Source organism: Thamnophis elegans, chromosome 16, assembly GCF_009769535.1.
Source record: "Thamnophis elegans isolate rThaEle1 chromosome 16, rThaEle1.pri, whole genome shotgun sequence".
Taxonomy (NCBI): Eukaryota; Metazoa; Chordata; class Lepidosauria; order Squamata; family Colubridae; genus Thamnophis; species Thamnophis elegans.
The window spans coordinates 10,655,994-10,677,871 of record NC_045556.1 but is presented as its reverse complement, the minus strand read 5'-3'; the positions used below and the strand labels follow the sequence as shown (position 1 = coordinate 10,677,871).

At 42.0% G+C, this 21,878-nt stretch overlaps 1 protein-coding gene across 1 annotated transcript; it reads right to left on the bottom strand.

The window, feature by feature from the left end:
* Positions 1-12: 12 nt before the first annotated feature.
* On the bottom strand, positions 13-18,891 carry SQOR (sulfide quinone oxidoreductase). The gene is made up of 10 exons (XM_032232967.1): positions 18,732-18,891; positions 11,162-11,422; positions 7,720-7,890; positions 6,509-6,562; positions 4,790-4,984; positions 3,730-3,939; positions 2,646-2,829; positions 2,041-2,108; positions 1,410-1,588; positions 13-841 (listed from the first exon to the last, which is right to left on the bottom strand). Exons 2-10 carry the CDS (start codon positions 11,393-11,395, stop codon positions 784-786), a joined length of 1,353 nt encoding a protein of 450 aa, XP_032088858.1. The 5' UTR covers positions 11,396-11,422; positions 18,732-18,891; the 3' UTR covers positions 13-783.
* Between the last annotated feature and the right edge of the window lie 2,987 nt (positions 18,892-21,878).

The window sequence follows — 21,878 nt, the reverse complement described above, 5'->3', positions numbered from 1 at the left end:
TGGGAATCGTGCTTTTTTTTTGCTTAATGCGGTTTTCAGAAAGCTGCATTATAACAACAGGGGCATCCTTTTATTCATCTGGATAGGACCCTACCAAGTCAGGAAAAGAGAATTTTCTGAAGTCTCCAGCTACCTGACTTTTTCAAAGCTATTCTGTTGGGTACAGCAGTCCCTTCTCTTTGCAAAGTTCTTATCTGTCCACTGAGCTATGACACTTCACCAACCATCGAGAAACAGTGCTATCAATTGAGCAGAGACATCATAGTCGAAAAAGGTCTTGCATAGGAAACCTTGACTAAAACAACGTGCAAAGCTAATTTAGTACGGCATTCAATTGGGGACGGTTGGAGCGTTTTCCGTTTAGTAATGAAGAAACACGTGCCTTCTGTTTAAAACAAAGCAAGGGGCTCTTGATGTGTTGCTTAGCAACATATTTTGTACTTAAAACACTCAGTCAACAGATTATTTTTTTTAAAAAATATGTAAAGGCGAGATAAGGTCATTTTAGGTTACACATCCACAGCTGCAGATACTGAAGCTTACAGAAGCTAATTCTGTCAACCTGGCATTGCTAAAAATATAGCAGCTGGCTGTGTGCTTACTGGGCAATATTTGCTACTTGTAAGTGCAGAAATAAGGAAAAACTGTACCTATGTTTTAAGGTGCAGAGGACTCTGAAGGCTGCATTCCTACAGAGAAGTTATTTTATTAATTTCTGACGGCTTTATTGTTATTATTAAAAGTGTTACATGGTTTGTAGCTGGCAGAAGATGATTTCAACGATTACTTCAACCCAAGATGAAATATTTTCCTCAATAGACCTGGGCCACCCCAATATCCCCTGTGAGAAAGGAAGGGGGAAAAAAAGATTTATACCTTCACAGGGAATTTAGACTTGTGAAATATTTCCTGAAATTAAAATGTAGCACTATGTCAAGAGTAAACATTGCTGCTCGTTACAATAGAATCAAAGGAAGCATGGAAATTAAACATTACAGTAAGATTTCCCACACTGAAATAAGGAAATGCTGCAAACTATTTTGGTGGAACAGACAAAGATAATAACTTCTGGAAATTCAGTTGATGTTTATGTATGAAAAAATTAAGGGACACCGTTGTTTATTCTTGCAGGAAGTGGCCAAAGTTAAAATAGGCACAGGAAGAGATAGGACATTAACAGTTAAAGTTTGCACTGGATGGATAGACATATAAGACTGACAGACTATGGTTCAATCTATCTCATAGCATTCATATTTTCTTTACTCTTATCCAGGTTTTTTTTTTTAAATGAATGGCACTGCTCAAATTAAGCCTACCTATCGATGCAATTAATAAATGCAGAATTCAATGTACTTTTCTGGGAGCCTGTTCCCCTTAACCCCTACATAGTATGAATGTAGAATACTTACTTCAGAAGTCCATACCAATACAGATAGGGCATCACATTAGCCTTCATATGAAAACTTGTCAACCTCTCTTTGCTCTGGTCAAATGGAAATGTTTCTAAAGGCTGAGCATTGTAATCAAACTCAGCCAGGATTGCTCGGTTGTAGTTGGTTATCAGAGGACAGGAAGTATATCCATCATACTATAAAACATTAAAAACATGCCTTTTAGGACAGGAAAAACATTCAGGATATTACATATTATCCTTTAAGGAGCTTCATGCTCCATGAATTTGTCTAACCCCTTTTAAAGTCATTCAATCTGGTAACCCTTCTTAAATTTAAGGGATTGCAGAGTTTAATGTACTGTGTGAAGAAATTATTTTTCTCTTTTTAATCTCATAATTCACTGTCATTGGGTGAACCCAGTTTCCAAAATTAGAAGCCCTGGAAAGAAATTTCTGATGTTATTTTGCTGTCAGCTTTATAATGCTGGTTGGAGATGTATATAAAACTTCAGTCCTCGGAGCCATGTAAATGAGTTAAAATTTTTAGTGTGTTTGTTGCATTGCAAATACAAATATTTCCCCAACATAATAAAAAACCCATTTCCCAATGAAAAGAAAATATATTGTTCCTTTTCAGGAAAAGTTACCTTCTTAGTAGGAGTTTTGCCTTTCATGATACATGAAATTGTTTTATCAAGTACACCACACTGGCCAGCTGTGGAAGAGAAAATATGTTTTATTTTGTCTCATTTTTCTGCTGAGAAAAGAGAGTTATAATTTTTTTAAGGTGGCTTAACTCTTTGAGGTTGGTGGCAGGTTTTTTTGGGTCATGTTGGGAATGTTCCCAAGAGCATTCAAATTGTGGATAGCTACTAATACAGTGTTTCTCAACCATGGAGACTTTAAGTCCTGTGGACTTCGACTCCCAGAATCCCCCAGCCAGCACAGCTGGCTGGGGGATTCTGGGAGTCAAAGTCCACAGGTCTTAAAGTCACCAAGGTTGAGAAACACTGTACTAATAACATAGACATTTACATGAGGTGCTGAGATTGGTGACTGGGCTTTGAGGCCCTCTCTTTCCCCACTATTCCATAGAAAAACACCTTGTATTGAATCCTAATTGGGGTCTCTATGATGACCATATCAAATACTTTCAGGCACAAGGAGATGCAACCCAACATTTAAAACTGGCTTTTTGGTCCTGCAACAAGGAGACCAAAATGCAAGTACGGTACCTAGAAATTAATCTCACCTACAGCTGCAGCAGTCTTGGATGTAGGGAGGTTGGTGCAGTCTCCAATCCCAAAAACATTTGGGTATTTCACATGCTGCAGGGTCTCCTTGTTTACATCCACCCATCCAGCGATGTCAGAAACTGGACTGTTTAACAGGACGTCAGGAGGGCCCATGGGTGGAGTGACATGAAGCATTTCATACTGGAGAGCAGAGGGAAAAAAAGAGAGATTCAGTTTGAAGATAATATTTGAATCTCCGGGCTGAACCGAAGAGTCCTTGGTGCCCTCCAAGGTTTTCTTGCAGACGTCTCATTACCAAGTAGGTAACATCACAAGTGCCTGATGTTGTTACCTAGTTTGGTACTGAAACGTCTGCAAGAAAACCACCAAACAACTGAGGAACTGTCTCTTCTCGGTTCGGTCCTTTCTTCTACACCAGCTTACAGGAACTTGTTACTTAACAGCCATTTGTTCAGCAATTATTTGGACTTAAAAGCAGCGCTGAATGAATGGTATTTACCATTGGATAGCAATAGCACTTAGACTTATATACCGCTTCACAGAGCTTTACAGCCCTCTCCTTGAAGTGATCAGTTAGAGCTCTTGGCATCCTAACTGCAGAGAGAAGGCCAAAGGCAGCCAGCAGTTGCTTTGTATAGGGTCAGGCTGAGCATGAGTGGTCAGCAATGGGAGGAAAAATAATGGCGGAGGTCAGTTGGGGGCAGCAAAGCAATTTGGCAAAAATGAAAAGGCAGATGGGTGGTGTAAGTTAAAAGGTGAGAGGACAGGAGAGTGTTGTCCTGAACGAATAGCTGCAAAGGGACTACAGAAACTTCTATTGCTAATTGATGAAGCTGTGTGATGTTTCATCGAATGGCTGCCTTGAATTAAAACCATTCACCAAGAACTATTGGTAATCTTCCTGCCTCTTTAAATTCTTTATCGCATAAGGATGGATAGTGCTACATGGGTATGCTTTAAAAAGGCTCATCCTAATTCTCCATCCACACTCCCCCTGCCAGTTCTAAACAGACAAGCAGCCTAAACCATGAACGGGAAATTAATAGTTGGGAAATTCACTGAAAAATTCCATTTGCTCACCCGATAAACTTGTGTTTCCCCAGGTTTGTCCAAGTTCTCAAATACGGCTTCCTGCTTATCTGCTCGGACTTCCACAAGGTTCCATTTGTAGTTCACTGTAATATCTCTTTCTTTGATAATCTTTAGCAGAGCATCAGCATACTTCTTAACACCAAATATCACTCCAAGAGATGTATTGAATATGATATTGGCTTTGGACCGTTTTCCAGTCTAGGGAAAACGAGAGGAAAAAGTGAAGCATTCTTGAAATACTTGGGGAAAGAAAACTCAATTTCTTGTTCTTGTCTGTACCGTAATCATAGAATCATAGGGCTAGAAGGGACCTTGGAGGACCCCTAGCCTAGACCAACCCGCTGCCCAAAGGAAGAATCCTTATCTATTGTTGATTAACCATAACTGGGCTTATATAGCCCACCCAAAAAGATTTAAGTTAACAGCTTTTGAAGAAACCACAGTAAATGATGCACCCAACATTTTAGGGGATCAGCACTTAATAAAACACAGTTTACGCTTGCAGTAACGGGATTCATGATACATACAGAACCAAACTGAATCCAAAGACTTAAATTTGATGTCTGTATCAATACGTTGGATATTCTTAATGCTGTAATTTTAATTCTATGTGTAAATTTATGCCAATTTAACTAGTTGGTCCTGTCGATTTAACAAAATTGCTTGTATGTCTTCAATCGGAGGAGCACTCTAAAACTACCCATACTTTAAGCTTATATTCTAGCTGCAGTTTAAATTAGGATAAGTGCACTTTCAATAACTTTTTGTTGCTTGTTTAGGCAAGCAATAGCAATAGCAGTTAGACTTATATACCGCTTCATAGGGCTTTCAGCCCTCTCTAAGCGGTTTACAGAGTCAGCATATCGCCCCCATAGTCTGGGTCCTCATTTCACCCACCTCGGAAGGATGGAAGGCTGAGTCAACCTTGAGCCGGTGAGATTAGAACCGCTGAACTGCAGGTAACAGTCAGCTGAAGTGGCCTGCAGTACTCCCCCCCAACCACTGTGCCATCTCGGCTCAGGGTAGTTGTGCAGTGGCTGACACGTACCTTTCTCAAGTAGGCTTCTGTCAGATACATGATTTTTTGTGGCGCCCCTGCACATTTCACCGGAGTGTTTGGAAAGGTGAAAATGGCATTTCCTTCCTGGAAATCCTGAAGAGCTTTCCATGTTTTCTCCACTGTGTGAATGGAATAATTGGAACCAATTTTAGGAAACTTAAAACCCTCAGGCAAGCCTTTGATCTGTAATAAGACAAAATTAGCAGGATAATATTTCACTGGATTAAACATGCGGGCTGTTTACATTCAGGGAATCTATTTAATTCCAAGCATACCATCCTGGCCTCCCTAATCATCTTAGCCATAGTTCCTTTAGCAGTGCTTTGTTGAGTAAGCCACCTGTGGTTTCAGTTCACGCAACACGCACAACATCTACAAACCACAACAGCAGAGTTCACACAACATACTACACCCAGAGTAAGCTTAAATTGAAGTTTAGCATATTGTGGTGTCATATCTGCTCAGATTCCCCTATAGACAAGATCATATCCCAGAGATACTCCATTCACACTGAATTTGATTTCTGAATATTATCTTGATGTGTAAATATTTGCAAAATACTCAGATGAAATCATCACATCTCTATTAGATAAGGGGTAAAACTGGCATTGGCTTACATTTAGTGTAAACGGTTGGCTGAATTAACAGGAGAGATTTATGACTAAGAGAGATTAAGAAGTTCACCTAGCTATCATGTATTCCAATTTAGAAGGAAGCATGATTTGGATAAATACACGAATTAAAAAAGTTTGGCTTTGGGTTTCATCTTCTTCATCCAACTTCTTTCTATCTTTTTTATTTTAGTAGATGAACCCAGAATAAAGATCAATAAACTCTTTTCCAGCACTGAATTATAACCTAGCATCCTTAAAGAAGAAAAATAATCTTGATATCGTGTTTCCCCGAAAATAAGACAGGGTCTTATTTTCTTTTCACCCCCGAAATAAGCACTTGGCCTTATTCTCGGGGAGGTCTTATTATTTTTGAGGTGCAGGAGGCCCCCTTAACCTCAGCCCGCGGATCAGTTGATCCAGAGCCGGAAGTTCTGTCTCTGTTTCAGGCACACTCTTGCCAGCCCTAACATCGCTGGGCCTGCCGCTCTTTTTGTGGCTGCCACTAAAAGAAGGGGCGTGGTAGGTAGGATTTGCGGGAGCAGCCTCCACAAGGCCATTCTGTGGATGGCAGGTACATGTGGGGTGTGTGGGGCATGTTCCCCCCTCCTTCCCCCAGGAAAGGACGGGGGCTGGCTGTGCATGCATTTAAATATTTTAGGGGAGGCCCTATTTTAGCGCATGCGCTCAAAAACCCAATTGGGCTTATTATCCGGGGAGGGCTTATTTTCAGGGAAACGGGGTATACAAAGACAGCCTCCCAAATTGGCCAAGTAGTGATTATCTTTGTGTTTGTGTGTCCACCATTAAAACAAGCTCATTTCACAACAACATGGTACATGTCCCTGGATGCATTCAATTTCCTGATAAAGCACTAGAGATCTCTAAAGGATTTCTTCTACTGTTGCACAACCTCGGTTGCACAATTTCCACAGAGCGCTTCCTTGTGGGAAAGACGCAATGCTATTTCTCAGAATTTGTGCTCAGAATTTGGGGCCTTTCATGCAAGGAACATGCAAGTCCCTGAGCCTTGCTTCCTATTGGTAGAGAAAATGCTAACCCAGCTGTTCACACAATCAGATCTTAAATAAAATACCTTTTCATAATTCAGTTGCAGCCCGAGAGCAACAATCAAATACTTGTAAGATACCTGTAAAAGAAAGAAGAAAACTGTTATCTTAAACGTTATCAACAGCCTCAGATATGCAGCTGATACCACTCTAATGGCAGAAAGGGAAGAGGAACTAAAGAGCCTCTTGATGCAGGTGAAGGAGGGGGGTGCAAAAGTTGGCTTGAAACTCAACATTAAGAAAACTAAGATCATGGCATCCGGCACTCTCAATTCCTGGTAAATAAGTGGGGAAGAAATTGAGGTAGTGACAGATTTAATTTCCCTGGGCTCCAAGATCACCGCAGATGGGGACTGCAGCCAAGAATTTAAAAGACGCTCCTGGGGAGGAAAGCCACAGCAAATCTAGACAGCATACTAAACAGCAGAGACATCACCCTGCCAACAAAAGTGTGTCTAGGCAAGGCTATGGTTTTCCCAGTTGCAATGGATGGCTGTGAAAGTTGGACCATAAGGAAGCCTGAGTGCCAAAGAATGGAAGCCTTTGAACTCTGGTGCTGGAGAAGACTCCTGCGAGTCGCTTGGACTGCCAGGCGATCCAACTGGTCAGTCCTAGAGGAGATCAACTGCTACTGCTCTTTAGAAGGCCAGATCCTGAAGATGAAACTCAAGTACTTTGGCCATCTAATGAGAAGGAAGAAGGACTCACTGGAGAAGAGCCTCATGCTGGGAAAGATTGAGGGCCAAAGAAGAAGGGGACAACAGAGAAGGAGGTGGCTGGATGGAGTCACTGAAGCAGTCGGTGTGAGCTTAAACGGACTCCAGGGGATGGTAGGGGACAGGAAGGCCTGGAGGAATGTTGTCCCTGGGTCGCAATGGGTCGGACGTGACTTTGCAACTAACAACAACAATAATCGCAAACAGGATCCAAGATTTATTCGAACAGACAATTGGTCTCAAAATGCTGTCTCTATCAGTCTCTTCTATCCTCATGGAATATTGCAGGCAAGAATAATGCCAAACTAAATAAATAGCATCATGTAGGGTTTTTTAGAAGTTAAAAAAAACATGAGAAGAGATGACAGAACTATTCAATTTATGTATTAAATATTTCTCATGTAGATGAGCAACCCATTCAAACTAAAGACTAAATCTCATGTATCCAAGCTCTATCAATTGTCAAAGCAAGTAAGTTTTAATCAAGCAGATAAATCAGCAAGTTCCAATGGGCGACCTACCTTTTGATTATTCCCCAAATAGACACAGTTGTTGTCTGGATCCAACTTTTCCACCTTGGACTGGATCCACTTTACCCCTGAAGGAATAACACTGGCTGTCGCACGCCCTGAAGTGGCCAGCTGTTTTGCCCCAGCTCCAACTAAAGTCCAAATAGGTTGATAATAGTGTTTCTGCAAGAAATAATTGGGAATAAAAACTGCCAGCAAAGCATAAGAAGAACAGAAATGATAATAGTGTTTCTGAAAGAATTAATTGGGAATAAAAGCTGCCAGCAAAGCATAAGAAGAACAGAAATGAACATGAGAAATCAGACAGCTGATACTTTTCTAGAGAGATTTGGCCAATCAGGTTCAAGAACTTCCCTTGATTATATTAAATGAGATTTTTGAAAGACATACATTCAATATATCTGGACCGTTTCTGTGCTGGGAAAAAGCTGGTGGTTCATAACCTGTGATCTACAGACCCCTGACAACACGTAAGAAGATTTGAGGGAATGTTATGATTTAGGGACGTGATGACTCAGTGGCTAAGATGCTGAGCTTGTTGATCAGAAAGGTTGGCTGTTCAGTGGTACAAATCCCTAGCGCTGCGTAACAGAGTGAGCTCCAGTGACTTGTCCCAGCTTCTGCCAACCTAGCAGTTCGAAAGCAGTAAAAATACAAGTAGAAAAATAGGTACCACCTTTGGTGGGAAGGTAACAGTGTTCCGTGCACCTTACACGGAACACCTAAGTCTTGGTGTTCAGTCTTGGAGGTGCGTGACCATGGTTCATGGCCACAAAAGATACTTAAAGGGGGTTCATGGTAAAGAAAAGATTGAGAATTATTGCTTTAGAATATTGCCTAGTTCCTTATATAACTGAGTGGCCTTCACCTGATTTTTCTAGCAATGGGTTTTATAAACGAATTCTGTGGTTATTTTTTTAGAGCCCTTGGTTTTGCACAAGATATCAAAGTGTTAAAAGTCTGTAGAGATTCTCAGTCATCCAGGTCATGGTTTTCCCAAAGTTTCAGGAGGCAACTTGGACTTGTTTTTCTTTGAAGACATTTTGCTTCTCATCCAAGAAGCTTCTCCATCTCTGATAGGATAGCGGAGAATAAATAAAGTATAAATCCTTCCTTCCACCACTATCCTCATTAGCATTCTGATCATCAGTGGTAAAAATTGTATTCTACTGTTTTATGCAATCCTGAATCCTGAATGGAGAAGCTGCACGTATGCTCTAAAAGTACTTTGATATCTCCATATGATACTCACACCCATGTTTATTACTTTACATATTTCCAGCAGTATACTACATCCAGTGGGTCATTACCCTTGTGCGTGAAAATAACAGGTCTCACAAACTGCTTTTTAGATGTTCCTTCCTTTAAAAAAAGGTGTGTTTTATTGTTGATTGACAAATAAAGTTCTAAGTCCATTTTAGTTGCACAGATCTGGGAAAAGGTTTACCCTTAAGTTACATGTACAGATATGGGGGAAATTAAATAATTTACCTCTTGTTTGCTGGTTTTATTTAAACAAACTTATATTTCACCTTTTAGGTTTAACACATTAGAAAATAACTATTTTCCAGAGCCCAAAACAATATAGTAAAAGGTAAAGGTTCCCCTTGCACATATGTGCTAGTCGTTCCCGACTCTAGGGGGCAATGCTCATCTCCGTTTCAAAGCCGAAGAGCCAGCACTGTCTAAAGATGTCTCCGTGGTCATGTGGCCAGCATGACTAAATGCCAAAGGTGCATGGACCTTCCCACCAAAGGTGGTTCCTATTTTTTTACTTGCATTTTTACATGCTTTCGAACTGCTAGGTTCAGAAGCTGGGGCAAGTAACGGGAGCTCACTCCGTTACACGGCGCTAGGGATTTGAATCGCCGAACTGACGACCTTTCTGATCGACAAGCTCAGCACCTTAGCCACTGAGCCGCCGTGTCCCTCGTAGTATAGATATGCAACACACAAAGAGCTTCTTTCCTTAATACTAGCTATAAGAGACTGCCAACCTTTCTGATTGACAAACTCAGTATGTGTGTGTATGTGTTAATTATATGGCTGCAAATATATATTATCTTTCTGCCTTGACTTGAAGAGTTGTAATTTCAGCACATCTGGAAGGCACAGATTAGAGAAAGCTGACCTAGAGGAAGAACCGATAAGATTAAAATGCCACGCTAAGATATAATGTGGCTCCTCAATTTAAGCTAAGCACAATGTGCAAACCAAGCTACACTTTATAAACTATGACAAATGTCTAAGCATATTGCATGAACCACAAAAAATATGAAGCCTGCAAAAACTGATAGATTGTGGAATGGTATTGTGCAATGAATATATAACATTTTTCCTCTTGTGGGGAAGAGTTTGACACACACGGTTGTCAAGGAGGAAATGCAGAAAGCATCTTAAGATCTGAAAGATTTTGCAAAGACAATTCAATCGAATTCTGGGAGTTGAAGGCCATGCATGTTAAAATTGTTGAGGTTAGAGAACACTGTTCTATATCATGGGTTCCCAACCCCTGGTCTGTAGCCTGGCACTGGTCCAGGGCATGCCAGTAACTGGGATGCACAAATAGGCGAAGCCCCATCAATAGGATGTGGGCAACTCACAAAACCACACCCACTGTGGTCTGCAGAAAAACCTTTCTCCACGGAACTGGTGCCCAAAAGATTGGGGGCCACTGTTCTAAACCTTACAACTCTTGCTTATTTTTATGACAAAGGAATCTCAGTGGAGTGGTTCTAGATTATAATGCACTTAGCAGGATGTTCATATTCCTTCTGAGATATAACCAACCACTATTTTTTTTCTTGCTAACTGCTATAAACAAATTACATCGTGTCATTCTATGAAGAAATGGTCCTTCCAGGTCTGTCCTTTCGTTTCCTCTTCATCTCTTGTAGTAGGAATTTCCTTCTAAATGTCTTTATTTGGTCTAGTACTGCTTTACTCAATCTGGATTCTTTTCCAGATCTTTTGAAGTACAGATTAAGGTGAAAGATGTATAATAGAACAGAGCAAAGAATAATGTGGACTACTTCCACATTACAGAGCAGAACAACTGTACAATCCCACTCTTTAACAGTAGATGCCAAAACTTTAGGATTTTTTCTTCCAAATGAAACGTCAGTGCCTGTAGCTTTGGTCACAACTGTGACACGAGTCACACTTTGTACTTTCTCATTAATAAGTTTGATTTCCCCCCCCCCTCTGTATCAGAATTCATTAAAGAACAGACACAAATTCATTGTTAATTTTTTAAATTGAGAGAAGGTCCTTCAAAAAGTCCAGATTTAAAGAAGATATCAGAAAAGGTGGCCTTTCTTCACATGTGGGACACGACCATTCTACTTTAACAATTTATAATACTATACTTTATATATTTTGCATAACGCCTCCAAAATCCCAACATTTCAGAATTCAAGAATTCAGGATTTACCTCCTGGGGTTCCACCACAGCCACATTGTCAGCTCCTACTTTCCGTTTCATCCGGGCACTCATCGTGATCCCCCCGGAGCCTCCACCAAGCACCAGCACCTCGTAGTAATCTTTTGAAGCGGACGTGGCTGTCGTGTGTAACTGGGAGGAACATGTTTTGGGGATCCCCAACCTAAGTAAAGGTACCAGGGAACGTGCACATGCGCAGGAGGACATCAACCCAACAGTGGCCATCTTTGGAGAGCATCAACTTGCAAAGTTCTAGAGAAAGAGGTGGAACATCAAAAAGGTGATTTCCCCCCCCCTGCAAATGTAATTTTCATTCTTTATCTTATTCTACTAAAGAGCTGAATAAAGAAACTGAAAGAAGGTCCCCAAAGATACGGTCTTAACGTTCAATATGTGACATCAATACTTTGGTTTCAAACTGTGACTCAATCATTGTTGTTATTTTCTTTTCATCATTCTTCCTCTGATAATTATAGTAGTTTAAATTTAGATGGAAAAGGCCGTTTTTATGTTGACAGGCAGCAATCAGAAATTTTACTGTGCTATTCCAATACCAGATACGTTATTAAAATGATTTAAAAACTATGTTTTGACACCCATTCTAAGAAATTATTTTGGTTCCATCTGTATTTTATTGCTCGCAAACAACATTAATCTGGTCGGGGAATGCAGCATTTAATGTTTTGAGCAGCTGTAAAAGAATGTGGGGTATGTTTGCTCCTTTTGGCAAACTACAAATGTTCCTACTTTTTAAAAGAAAATGGGTAATAAGATTGTCTCTCAGGACATTGTTTATGAAGCTCATGCAGATTCTGCACTATGTCAAATTCAACCGTCTTTTGTCCCATGAAAGATGCTTTAATTTTTTTAAACTCTACTCTCTAGCAATTGAGTTTTAACTTTCCCATTTTTTTTCCTACTTGAAACTTTTCTAATTTTAACTGACATAAATGGATTTTTTTTAACATTGAGAAACTAAGGACATCAACCGATAACTGGACTTTCTATTAAAGAATCATAGATGTTCACTAGTAAAGAATCATAGATGTTCACATTTCCAGTTAAAATGTTTGCAGGATTGCATTGTAAACGAACTGCTCTTTAAAATGGACTCATCCGTCCCCAAAATGTGGCCGTGGAGGTGTGCAGAATGAATATTAATAAAAAATATTCATATGACTTGAACTGAGAGAATCCTCCTGAGGTCAGCTTGCGAGTGAAGTGCTCATTCTGACCACAAATACTGAAGCATCTTTGTTTTGCAGATCTGATCCATGTCACAATTTCTTTTTAAGAAACAACAGTTTGCTATATTACCCTCCAATAAAGGCTGAAGCGTAGGTAGAGCAATTATAAGGCGGAAATTCAAATTTTGTAAAGCTGTTCCATCTCCCAATGCAGAAGATGCAGATGGTATGCAACCAAATATATTATGACACAGATGGGGACTGTAGCCAAGAAATTAAAAGACGCTTGTTCCCAGGGAGGAAATCTACGGCAAATCTAGACAGCATACTAAAAAGCAGAGACATCACCCTGCCAACAAAAGTGTATATAGTCAAGGCTATGGTTTTTCCAGTTGCAATGTATGGCTGTGGAAGCTGAACCATAAGAAAGTCTGAGTGCCAAAGAATTGAGGGCTTTGAACTCTGGTGCTGGAGAAGATTCTCGTGAGTCCCTTGGATTGCAAGGCGATCAAACCGGTCAGTCCTAGAGGAGATCAACCCTGACTGCTCTTTAGAAGGCCAGATCGTGAAGATGAAACTCAAATACTTTGGCCATCTAATGAGAAGGAAGGACTCCCTGGAGAAGAACTGAATGCTGGGAACGATTGAGGGCAAAATATGAAGGGGACGGCAGAGAATGAGGTGGCTGGATGGAGTCACTGAAGCAGAGGGAGTGAGCTTCAATGAACTCCAGAGGATGGTAAAGGACAGGAAGGCCTGGAGGAATGTTATCCATGGGGTTGTGATGGGTCCGACACGACTTCACAACTAACAGCAACAATATTATGACACTTTTCTTCTACAAGATTTGTGGTGCCCGTTTCCCAACCCAGACTTTGAGAAAGGAGGTTGAGAAATATTCTTCCTCCCACACATTCAGTTTAATTTATTTTAACTCCTGAACAACTGGCCAAAGAAGTGGGAAGGGAAGCTACAGGTCATTCCTTTTGGGGAATTGGTTTAGGAGAAGTGGAAAGCAACTCCTATATGTTGGCAAGGATGGAGTTTATAGTGGCATGGATACAATTAATTTAAGAACTGGATTGAGGAGTTCCAGCTTAAGGAAGATTGATTTATTTCCCTTCCTGGGCCTTCTGAAAAATCTTTGCCTTTTGAGGGCAAGAATAAAATCCTGGCAATCAGCTTTGGTAAAGTACATCTAGACTTTGGGTTTTAACATACCTAAAAAGTCTCATTTGGTAAGAGGGCCTGGAGCAGTGGTCACCAGCCAGTGGTCCATGAGAAAATGTTGGTGGTCCGCAGAAAAATTATTTGCATTTTTGTATTGCACTCAATACTATTTATCCTTTTAGAAAATTCATATCAGTGGTCCGTGGGATTTAAAATTATGAATTTAGTTGTCTCTGAGGTCCAAAAGTTTGGTGAGGAGGGTCTTTGATTGGAAGCAAAGCTGGACTTGAATGGGAGAGACATACTTGACACTTTACACCTACAATAACAACAACAACAACAACAGCAAAAACCACTGGGAACATTAGGTTGAGAAGGTTCTAGAGAATGAAACCAGTTGATCAGTGGGTGCAGCAAAATTTCACAAACTGACTACCTGCAACGCCATGACCGTGTTACTAAGATTATTCACTGGAAATTGTGCCAGAAGTTTGGATTTGAGTACAGCAAAAACCACTGGGAACATCAGGTTGAGAAGGTTCTAGAGACTTCAGAATTCAGACTGACAGGCACCTGGCCTACAACACACCTGACATAACAATAGTTGAAAAGAAAAAAAGTATGGTTCATTGACATTGCAATCTGGAGATGTGCGAATTGAAGATAAACAGCAAGAAAAAAATCACAAAGTACTTGCAAATTGAAGTTTGTGGAAAAGAAATCGGACTACCTCGCTGTTTGGAAATTCTAAATTTATCAGAGTTGAATATTCTGATTCTACAAAAAACCCACCCTACTTGGAACAGCTTACATCCTCCAACGTTACCTTAACAGTTCCTAGGTCCTTGGTTAGGACTAGAGCTGTTGAGCTACCAATCAGCCCCAAAGGTTGTGAATCTCACCAAAGATTAACATCATCATAATTTATTGTCATTGTACATATATACACAGTAAACCCATACAGCGAAATTCACATACCACCCAGAAACCAGGCCCAACACACATGACAATCCCCAAACACCCACCACCACTAAAAATTCCCCGCCCACAAACCACCCAAGCATCCACATACAGACCAAGTAATGCTGTCCAACAGCTCACTGATGGTGGCCCTTTAGTTAATTGTTGAGTGCAATTATAGCTCTGGGATAACTCTTTACACCTGCAAAGCTGTAGGCTGAAGATTAAGCATACGCACACATTCCAGGAGAAAATCACCTCCTTGTTGCTGATAAGAATAATGAAGGGACAAGGAGTAGAAGGAGGTTAATCCAGAGAGTTAGAGGCCAGAATTAGCAGATGTAGGACAATTTAGAGGGAAGTCAAAAGTTCAAGTCTGGGATCGCCTATGGGAAGTCTTGGTGTCAGGTTTTTTAAAAATATATTCTGCTCAATACAGGATTATTGGTATGAAGTGAAATGGGACTCCCGTATAGGAAAGAATGGATATAAATGTAAATAAATATAAATACAAATGTAATGTACATTTAAGAGATACAGTGGCTCAATGAGCTGAGCTTGTCGATTAGAAAGGTTGGCAGTTCGGCAGTTCGAATCCCTAGTGCCGCATACAGAGTGAGCTCCTGTTACTTGTCCCAGCTTCTGCCAACCTAGCAGTTCGAAAGCATGTAAAAAATGCAAGTAGAAAAAATAGGGATCACTTTGGTGGGAAGGTAACAGCGTTCCGTGCGTCTTCGGCACTTAGTCATGCTGGCCACATGACCTGACCACGGAGATTTCTTTGGACAGCGCTGGTTCTTCGGCTTTGAAACAGAGATGAGCATCGCCCCCTAGAGTTAGGAATGACTAGCACATACGTGTGAGGGGAACCTTTACCTTTTACCTCGATGTACATTTATTTTCCTTCTTTATTAGATTTCTATCCCACCTTTATTACTTTATAAGTAACGCAAGGCAGTCCAATGTTCCTTGGACTGATGTTCGTTCTCTCTCTCTCTCTCTCTCTCTCTCTCTCTCTCTCTCTCTCTCTCTCTCTCTCTCTCTCTCTCTCTCTCTCTCTCTCTGTGTGTGAACACATATATTTCATAATGCACAATTATGAATGTTCAAGGTATGCATAGTGAACCATCTTCCACTTTTCACACACTGCACTTGGTGAAGTACATTTTGACCTACTAATTTAAGGTAGAATAAATAGGTTTCCTTGCTGTGGCTTTCAACCCAAAAAGCAAACATTCACTCCTTTATTTATAGTGGCAAAGGTCTACCTCTTGCAGAGTAAATGAACAGCATCTGATGCTATCCTCCTTACGACTCCATATGTTGCTTGAAGACCAAGGGTGGGTTTCATGCAACCTTGTCTTAATCTTAAAGACAATGAAGGACAACCTGTTTGCCAACAATGGCCACTGATATCTGTATGCCAGCCCTGTTCACTCCAGATCACCACTACTTGTAAATAGCTTTTCCGTTATCAAAATTGTGATGGAAACCATCACCTTCCCACTTGAGTAAGGATGGCTTAATGATTAAACAGCCATTTCCTTCCAATGAAAAAAATAGAACGGAACAAAGATCTAACTTCTACTCACAATCTACGGTACACAGTGAGTCAACAGAGTAAGGAATTTCAAGGTAGCCTGTCTTTCTATAGATGCCCAAAATGGCAGCTCTGGTTTAACTTGGTCTCTGGGTAACTTCCTGGTTTTAATCTGCAGATTGTCCCCACCAGTGTCAACTACTTTTTCAGACTACAAACACCATCAGACAATCTGGATAGTACAGGAACCTATTTTCTTCTGGGTCTCTCTGCAAGGACACTGAAATCTTACAAGAGGTTTACTTATCTTAACCTCCATGCTGCTCCAATCTGTAACCAAGTGGCTTACTAAACCTGAATTCCGTAATTAACATCATACCATAATTTCAGAAGAAGCCTCACTCCCATGACAGCGGATGTTCGGAAGAACAGTTAAACCTCCATTCCTTCACCATGGGCCCCCCTAAACAGCCAGGCGTCCTCCAAAATAGTAATACCAAAGGCATTGACAAAATCACTATCAGTCAATTGCAAAAGGCAATTTTACTCAGGACAGCTTACATCCTTTCAACACCAAACATCCACATCTGTCTATCTCTGGTAAGGGATCAATCGATGGATAAAAATGACAAATCCAGTCTGGACAGCTGGCTAACTATGCAATGAACCATAATAATAATAATAATAATTACAAAGGTGAGATTACCATCTTAAGTGGGGAGGAGGGGCATTCTCTAGGCATAAGGTTCCAGAGTAAATAACCATTTGGATCTCGGTTTTGGCAGCTTCCTGAAACTTCAATCATGTCATTTTGCCTACAATTACATTTTAATTTGACTTAACCTATGCACATTATCTGCTTTTGCTGATCACAATTTTTTCAGGGATTTATTTATTTGCCCAGTTGGTGGCCCTACCTACCGGGTGAAGATTTTACCCTCCTGAAACTGGCATAAAAAGTTAAGGCAGGCTCCTGAGGTTTGTGATGCAACCAGCCATAAATATAACTAACAACAGACAGTTAATGTTGGCAAGCGAGTTATGAAATATAGAAAATTCCCAGAGAGAGATTTCCTCTCCCGGGGTGGCTGTGATTTGTTTAGGTTAGAAAAATGATGACTGTGAGATGCCAAACTTCAGCTAAACATGGCTTGGAAAGCAAATTGAAGTCATCTTTGTAGCAAGGGTGTTTGCTCAAGGAATATTAAACGGCCCCAAAGCTTCGTTCATCACAAAAGTCTTTATCCAAACCAAAGTTAAGCAGTAAAATGACAAAAAGCCAATGCAGAACAAGGCAACTACCCCTTTCTGCTTGTATCTTTCTCTCAGACAAACACACACATTCTAAATGCTAATTTCTTGCAGACAGCCTGTAATCCAGAACTCTGAACCATGTGACCCCTGGATTCAAATATTTGGCTGCTAAATTCAAATCAAAGAAGTGGACTTCAGCGCCTTCTCTTCTTTGCAAGTTTTGGAGAGAAGACCATTTCTCTTCTCCTTGTTCCATTTTCCCCCCCTTTCCTATGCAGATTATGCTTTCTGTTGTTCCTCAATCCTTTCCTATCGGGTATGAGATTTTAAAATCTCCACTTAAAAATGAATCTGGCTAATAAATGAGGGTTGCAGCATCCCAAGGTCACACGATCACCATTTGCCATCTTCCATGCCGACTTCTGACAAGCAAGCCAAGTCAGTGGGGAAGCTGGATTTAATTAACAAGGATTTAACAACGGAGTCAAAGAGGGTCCTAAAACTGGAGATGACTCAATGAATGATAACTTTGCTTAGGGATGAAAATTCCAGTCCCAACTGTGATCATAACTTGAGGATTACCTGTATGTTTAGGGTGAAAGATTTCAATAAGCAACATGTGATTTGTATCCCTCGGATCCATGAAGCCTTTATGCTCAGGAGCAGTCTACCATCAAATATCACAATTGGAAGCAGATCCGAGATGTACCCCAACTTCCTTACTCAACTTGCGGACCTTTCAGGAGCACCTGATAGTAATTAATTGCTGGATTAAGCAGGCCTTTAAACTGAATCCGACTAGTTTCTTATATCAATTAATCAAATCAATGTTACACTTCACAAAGGGGGATGAGATACAGTAATCAGAAAGGTGAAAGTTAATCAATCTCATCCCTCAAATAAATGTCCCACTGAACTACTCGTATTGTATAAAACAGTATCTTTGTCTTTCCATATTTTTTCTTAGGAAGTAATCCTTAACCTCTGTAAGCCATAGGTTAGTTCCCACGGGCCTCAGGGGCAGGAAATGAAGCTTGCCTCTGACAGCAGAAACCAAACTCGGATCCCTAGCTCAGATTTGAGTCTAGCAACAGTAGCAGAGTTGGAAGGGGCCTTGGAGGTCATCTAGTCCAACTCCCTGCTCACGCAGGAGACCTGTACTAGGGATTCGAACTGCCGACCTTTCTGAAAGACAAGCTCAGCCACTGAGCCACCTAGTCAGTGTTTAGAAGTCTAATCGGCTTCAAGTCGCCTTTTTTTCTCTTTTTTTTGCAATGAAAGCGGAACTCGCAGAAGTTTTGACAGGGAGTTCCTGAGGCTGCTCCATCTGCCCAGGATGATGGGAACCCAGTCTAAGGCGGTGCGGGGAAGGACCTCTGCGCCAGAACCACCACCACCACCTCCCCCTCCTCCTCTTCCTCCCCCTCAACCAAGGCCACTCTCAACCCACCTGCCAGGAAGAGCCGCCCAGCGCCGCTCGCTTCTCCGAAACCGCTGAGCCCGCCTGTTGCTCTGCGCCCAAGCCGCGGTCCCTTGCGCAAGAACTCGCTACGCCCCGTCCGACCCGCCCGGGGTGAGGCCGCCGCTGGAGACAAATAAAAGCCGCTCTTTTCAGCAGCTGCCTCCGGACAGGGAGGAGCCGCGGAGCAGGAAGGGAGCAATCCGGAGGTCAGGCTCGGAGCGCACAAGCCCTGGGTTCCTGAGCGTGTGCAGAGCGCAGTTCTGTTTTGCAAAGGCGGCGAGCTCGGTTGCAATCGCACCGCGCAGCTGTGGGGGGGGGGGAATCAGCTGGTGGAACCCCCGGCACCTTTGTTTCTTACCTGTCCGACTCGGATTCGCGTTGCCCTGCAAAGCCCCGGTGAGGTCAAACGGCTTACTTTATTAAATCCCAAAGATGCTTTTTTCAAGACGAAACTGGACTTTCTGGGGTTTTTTTTTCCTTTCAAGACGTTTCGTTTCTCATCCAAGAGCAAGAAGCAATGAGTGGAAACTAATCAAGAAGAGAAGCAACTTAGAACTAAGGAGAAATTTCCTGACAGTGAGAACAATGAATCAGTGGAACAACTTGAGCCAAGGTGGCGCAGTGGTTAAATGCAGCACTGCAGGCTACTTCAGCTGACTGCAGTTCTGCAGTTCGGCTGTTCAAATCTCACCGGCTCAGGGTTGACTCAGCCTTCCATCCTTCCGAGGTGGGTAAAATGAGGACCCGGATTGTTGTTGGGGGCAATATGCTGACTCTGTAAACCGCTTAGAGAGGGCTGAAAGCCCTATGAAGCGGTATATAAGTCTAACTGCTATTGCTATTGCCTCCAGAAGTTGTGAAAGCCCCAACACTGGAAGTCTTTAAGAACATGTTGGATTGCCCTTTGTCTGAAGTGGTGTAAGATTTCCTGCCTCAGCAGGAGGTGGGACTAGAAGACCTCCAAGGTCCCTTCCAACGCTGTTATTCTATTCTATTCTATTCTGTGAAGCTTCTTAGATGAGAAGCAAAATGTCTTCAAAGAAAAACCAGAAAGTCCAGTTGCCTGTTGAAAAAGCATCTTTGGGACAACCATGAACCTGGATGACTGAGAATCTCCATAGACATGCCTGGTTAAGCGCTTTCACCTTGCCAGGTTTTTCTCACCAAGGGCTATGCCGTAATCCAGGGCGGCTGCTCACAGTCTGGAGCTCTTGGCGTTTTTAGGAGTAGCATTGGCTTGGGATGGGGGGGGGAGGGTGGGGTTGTACTCCACCCAGAGGCTGGAGTAAAGGGGGTTCAGGAATGTCTGTTCCCCCAATTCAGAGCCTTCCAGATGCATTGGCCATCATCCACAGCCCTGGTCCTTGGGTGCTCTCTGAGCTTGTTTTCTTGCAGACGTTTCATTACCCAGACTAGTAATGTCATCAGTGCTTCATTGGTACAGCTCTTGTCTGTTGGAATGCAACTTCTCTTTTAGCAATGGCAGCCTGGGTATAGAATTTAAATTATTTGGGATGGTGCTTGGCTTTCAGAAAGGTGAGAAATTGAATTAAATAGGTAAGGGAGCCTAGCTTTGCTCAATTTGATGGAAGGAACTAAACGGTCCTTCTCAGGGTCAAGAGGTCAATAAAACAGTCAAGGATGCAGTTAAACCTCTGCCTTTTTGGAAGAGTGACATGCAAAAAAAACAACCACCTGTGCAGTGTTTGGATCATATCCTTGTGGCTAGCTGCCATGATTTTTTTTTCTAGCTACAACTTGCTAGGAAGAGATCCAAGAACTTGGATTTATGGAAAAAGTCTGGCTGATTGCTGAGACAAAAAAGGATATTGGTCTAATCTCACTTATAGCAATAGCAGTTAGACTTATATACCGCTTCATAGGGCTTTCAGCCCTCTCTAAGCGGTTTACAGAGTCAGCATATCGCCCCCCCAGTCTGGGTCCTCATTTCACCCACCTCGGAAGGATGGAAGGCTGAGTCAACCTTGAGCCACCGAGACCTGAACTCCTAACTGTCAGCAATAGCAATAGCAGTTAGACTTATATACCGCTTCATAGGGCTTTCAGCCCTCTCTAAGCGGTTTACAGAGTCAGCATATCGCCCCCACAGTCTGGGTCCTCATTTCACCCACCTCGGAAGGATGGAAGGCTGAGTCAACCTTGAGCCGGTGAGATTAGAACCGCTGAACTGCAGATAGCAGTCAGCTGAAGTGGCCTGCAGTACTGCACCCTAACCACTGCGCCACCTCGGCTCTCAGTGGGGTTTTCCTCAAATTGCTTAGAGATATCTGCCTTTCCTCGAGGACACAGTGGTCAATCTTGGCAGCTCTAAGATGTGTGGACCTCAACTCCCAGGGATCCCTAGGTTGCCATGTTCCAGGAGCTCAAGATGGTGTATTTAAGACTCTTCTTGCCCTTTTTCTGCACAATGGCCATTCTTTGTTCGCGCTGAAAAAGTGTCTGACCTAAACTCACCCTAGGACCTTTCAGGGTGGAAGGTGGACTTCTGCGAGGTGGCGCAGTGGTTAGGGTGCAGTACTGCAGGCCACTTCAGCTGACTGCTATCTGCAGTTCAGCGGTTCTAATCTGACCGGCTCAAGGTTGACTCAGCCTTCCATCCTTCCGAGGTGGGTGAAATGAGGACCCAGAACTGTGGGGGGCGATATGCTGACTCTGTAAACCGCTTAGAGAGGGCTGAAAGCCCTATGAAGCGGTATATAAGTCTAACTGCTATTGCTAACCAGGGCTTCCTTTGTGCTGATCCAACATCTTCCCAACTACTGCACAATAGCAAACATTACCACGATGAAAACTATGGCACTCCACAACTCAACTTGGATTCCTGACAAGCTGCCTCAGAAACCTTTCAGGTTTACTCAATGTTCTTGCTGGCAGGAAGGAAGCCATTTGTAAATTTTTCTCCTTACGGTATCTGCACCCAGCATCAAACGTAGTTGCTATTTGTAGGTCTGACTCCAAAAGTAGGTTTGTTGATTCCGGAGACACGGAGATAAGCTTGAAGAAACTCCTGAAGCTCATAGAAAGCGACTGTTGAGCGCATGTTGCCGACTGATAATATATCACCCTTGAGCAGTAATGTCCTCATAAGCACGGAAGATATTTAAAGATCCTTGT

Excerpts from the sequence above, each read along its gene's own strand:
- SQOR (XM_032232967.1), bottom strand. The coding sequence starts at position 11,395 with ATGGCCACTGTTGGGTTGATGTCCTCCTGCGCATGTGCACGTTCCCTG. Across the intron at positions 3,940-4,789 it reads CAGAAGCCTACTTGAGAAAG|ACTGGAAAACGGTCCAAAGC; the intron begins GTACGTGTCAGC and ends CGTTTTCCCTAG. Across the intron at positions 842-1,409 it reads TATTGGTATGGACTTCTGAA|GGGATATTGGGGTGGCCCAG; the intron begins GTAAGTATTCTA and ends CCTTTCTCACAG.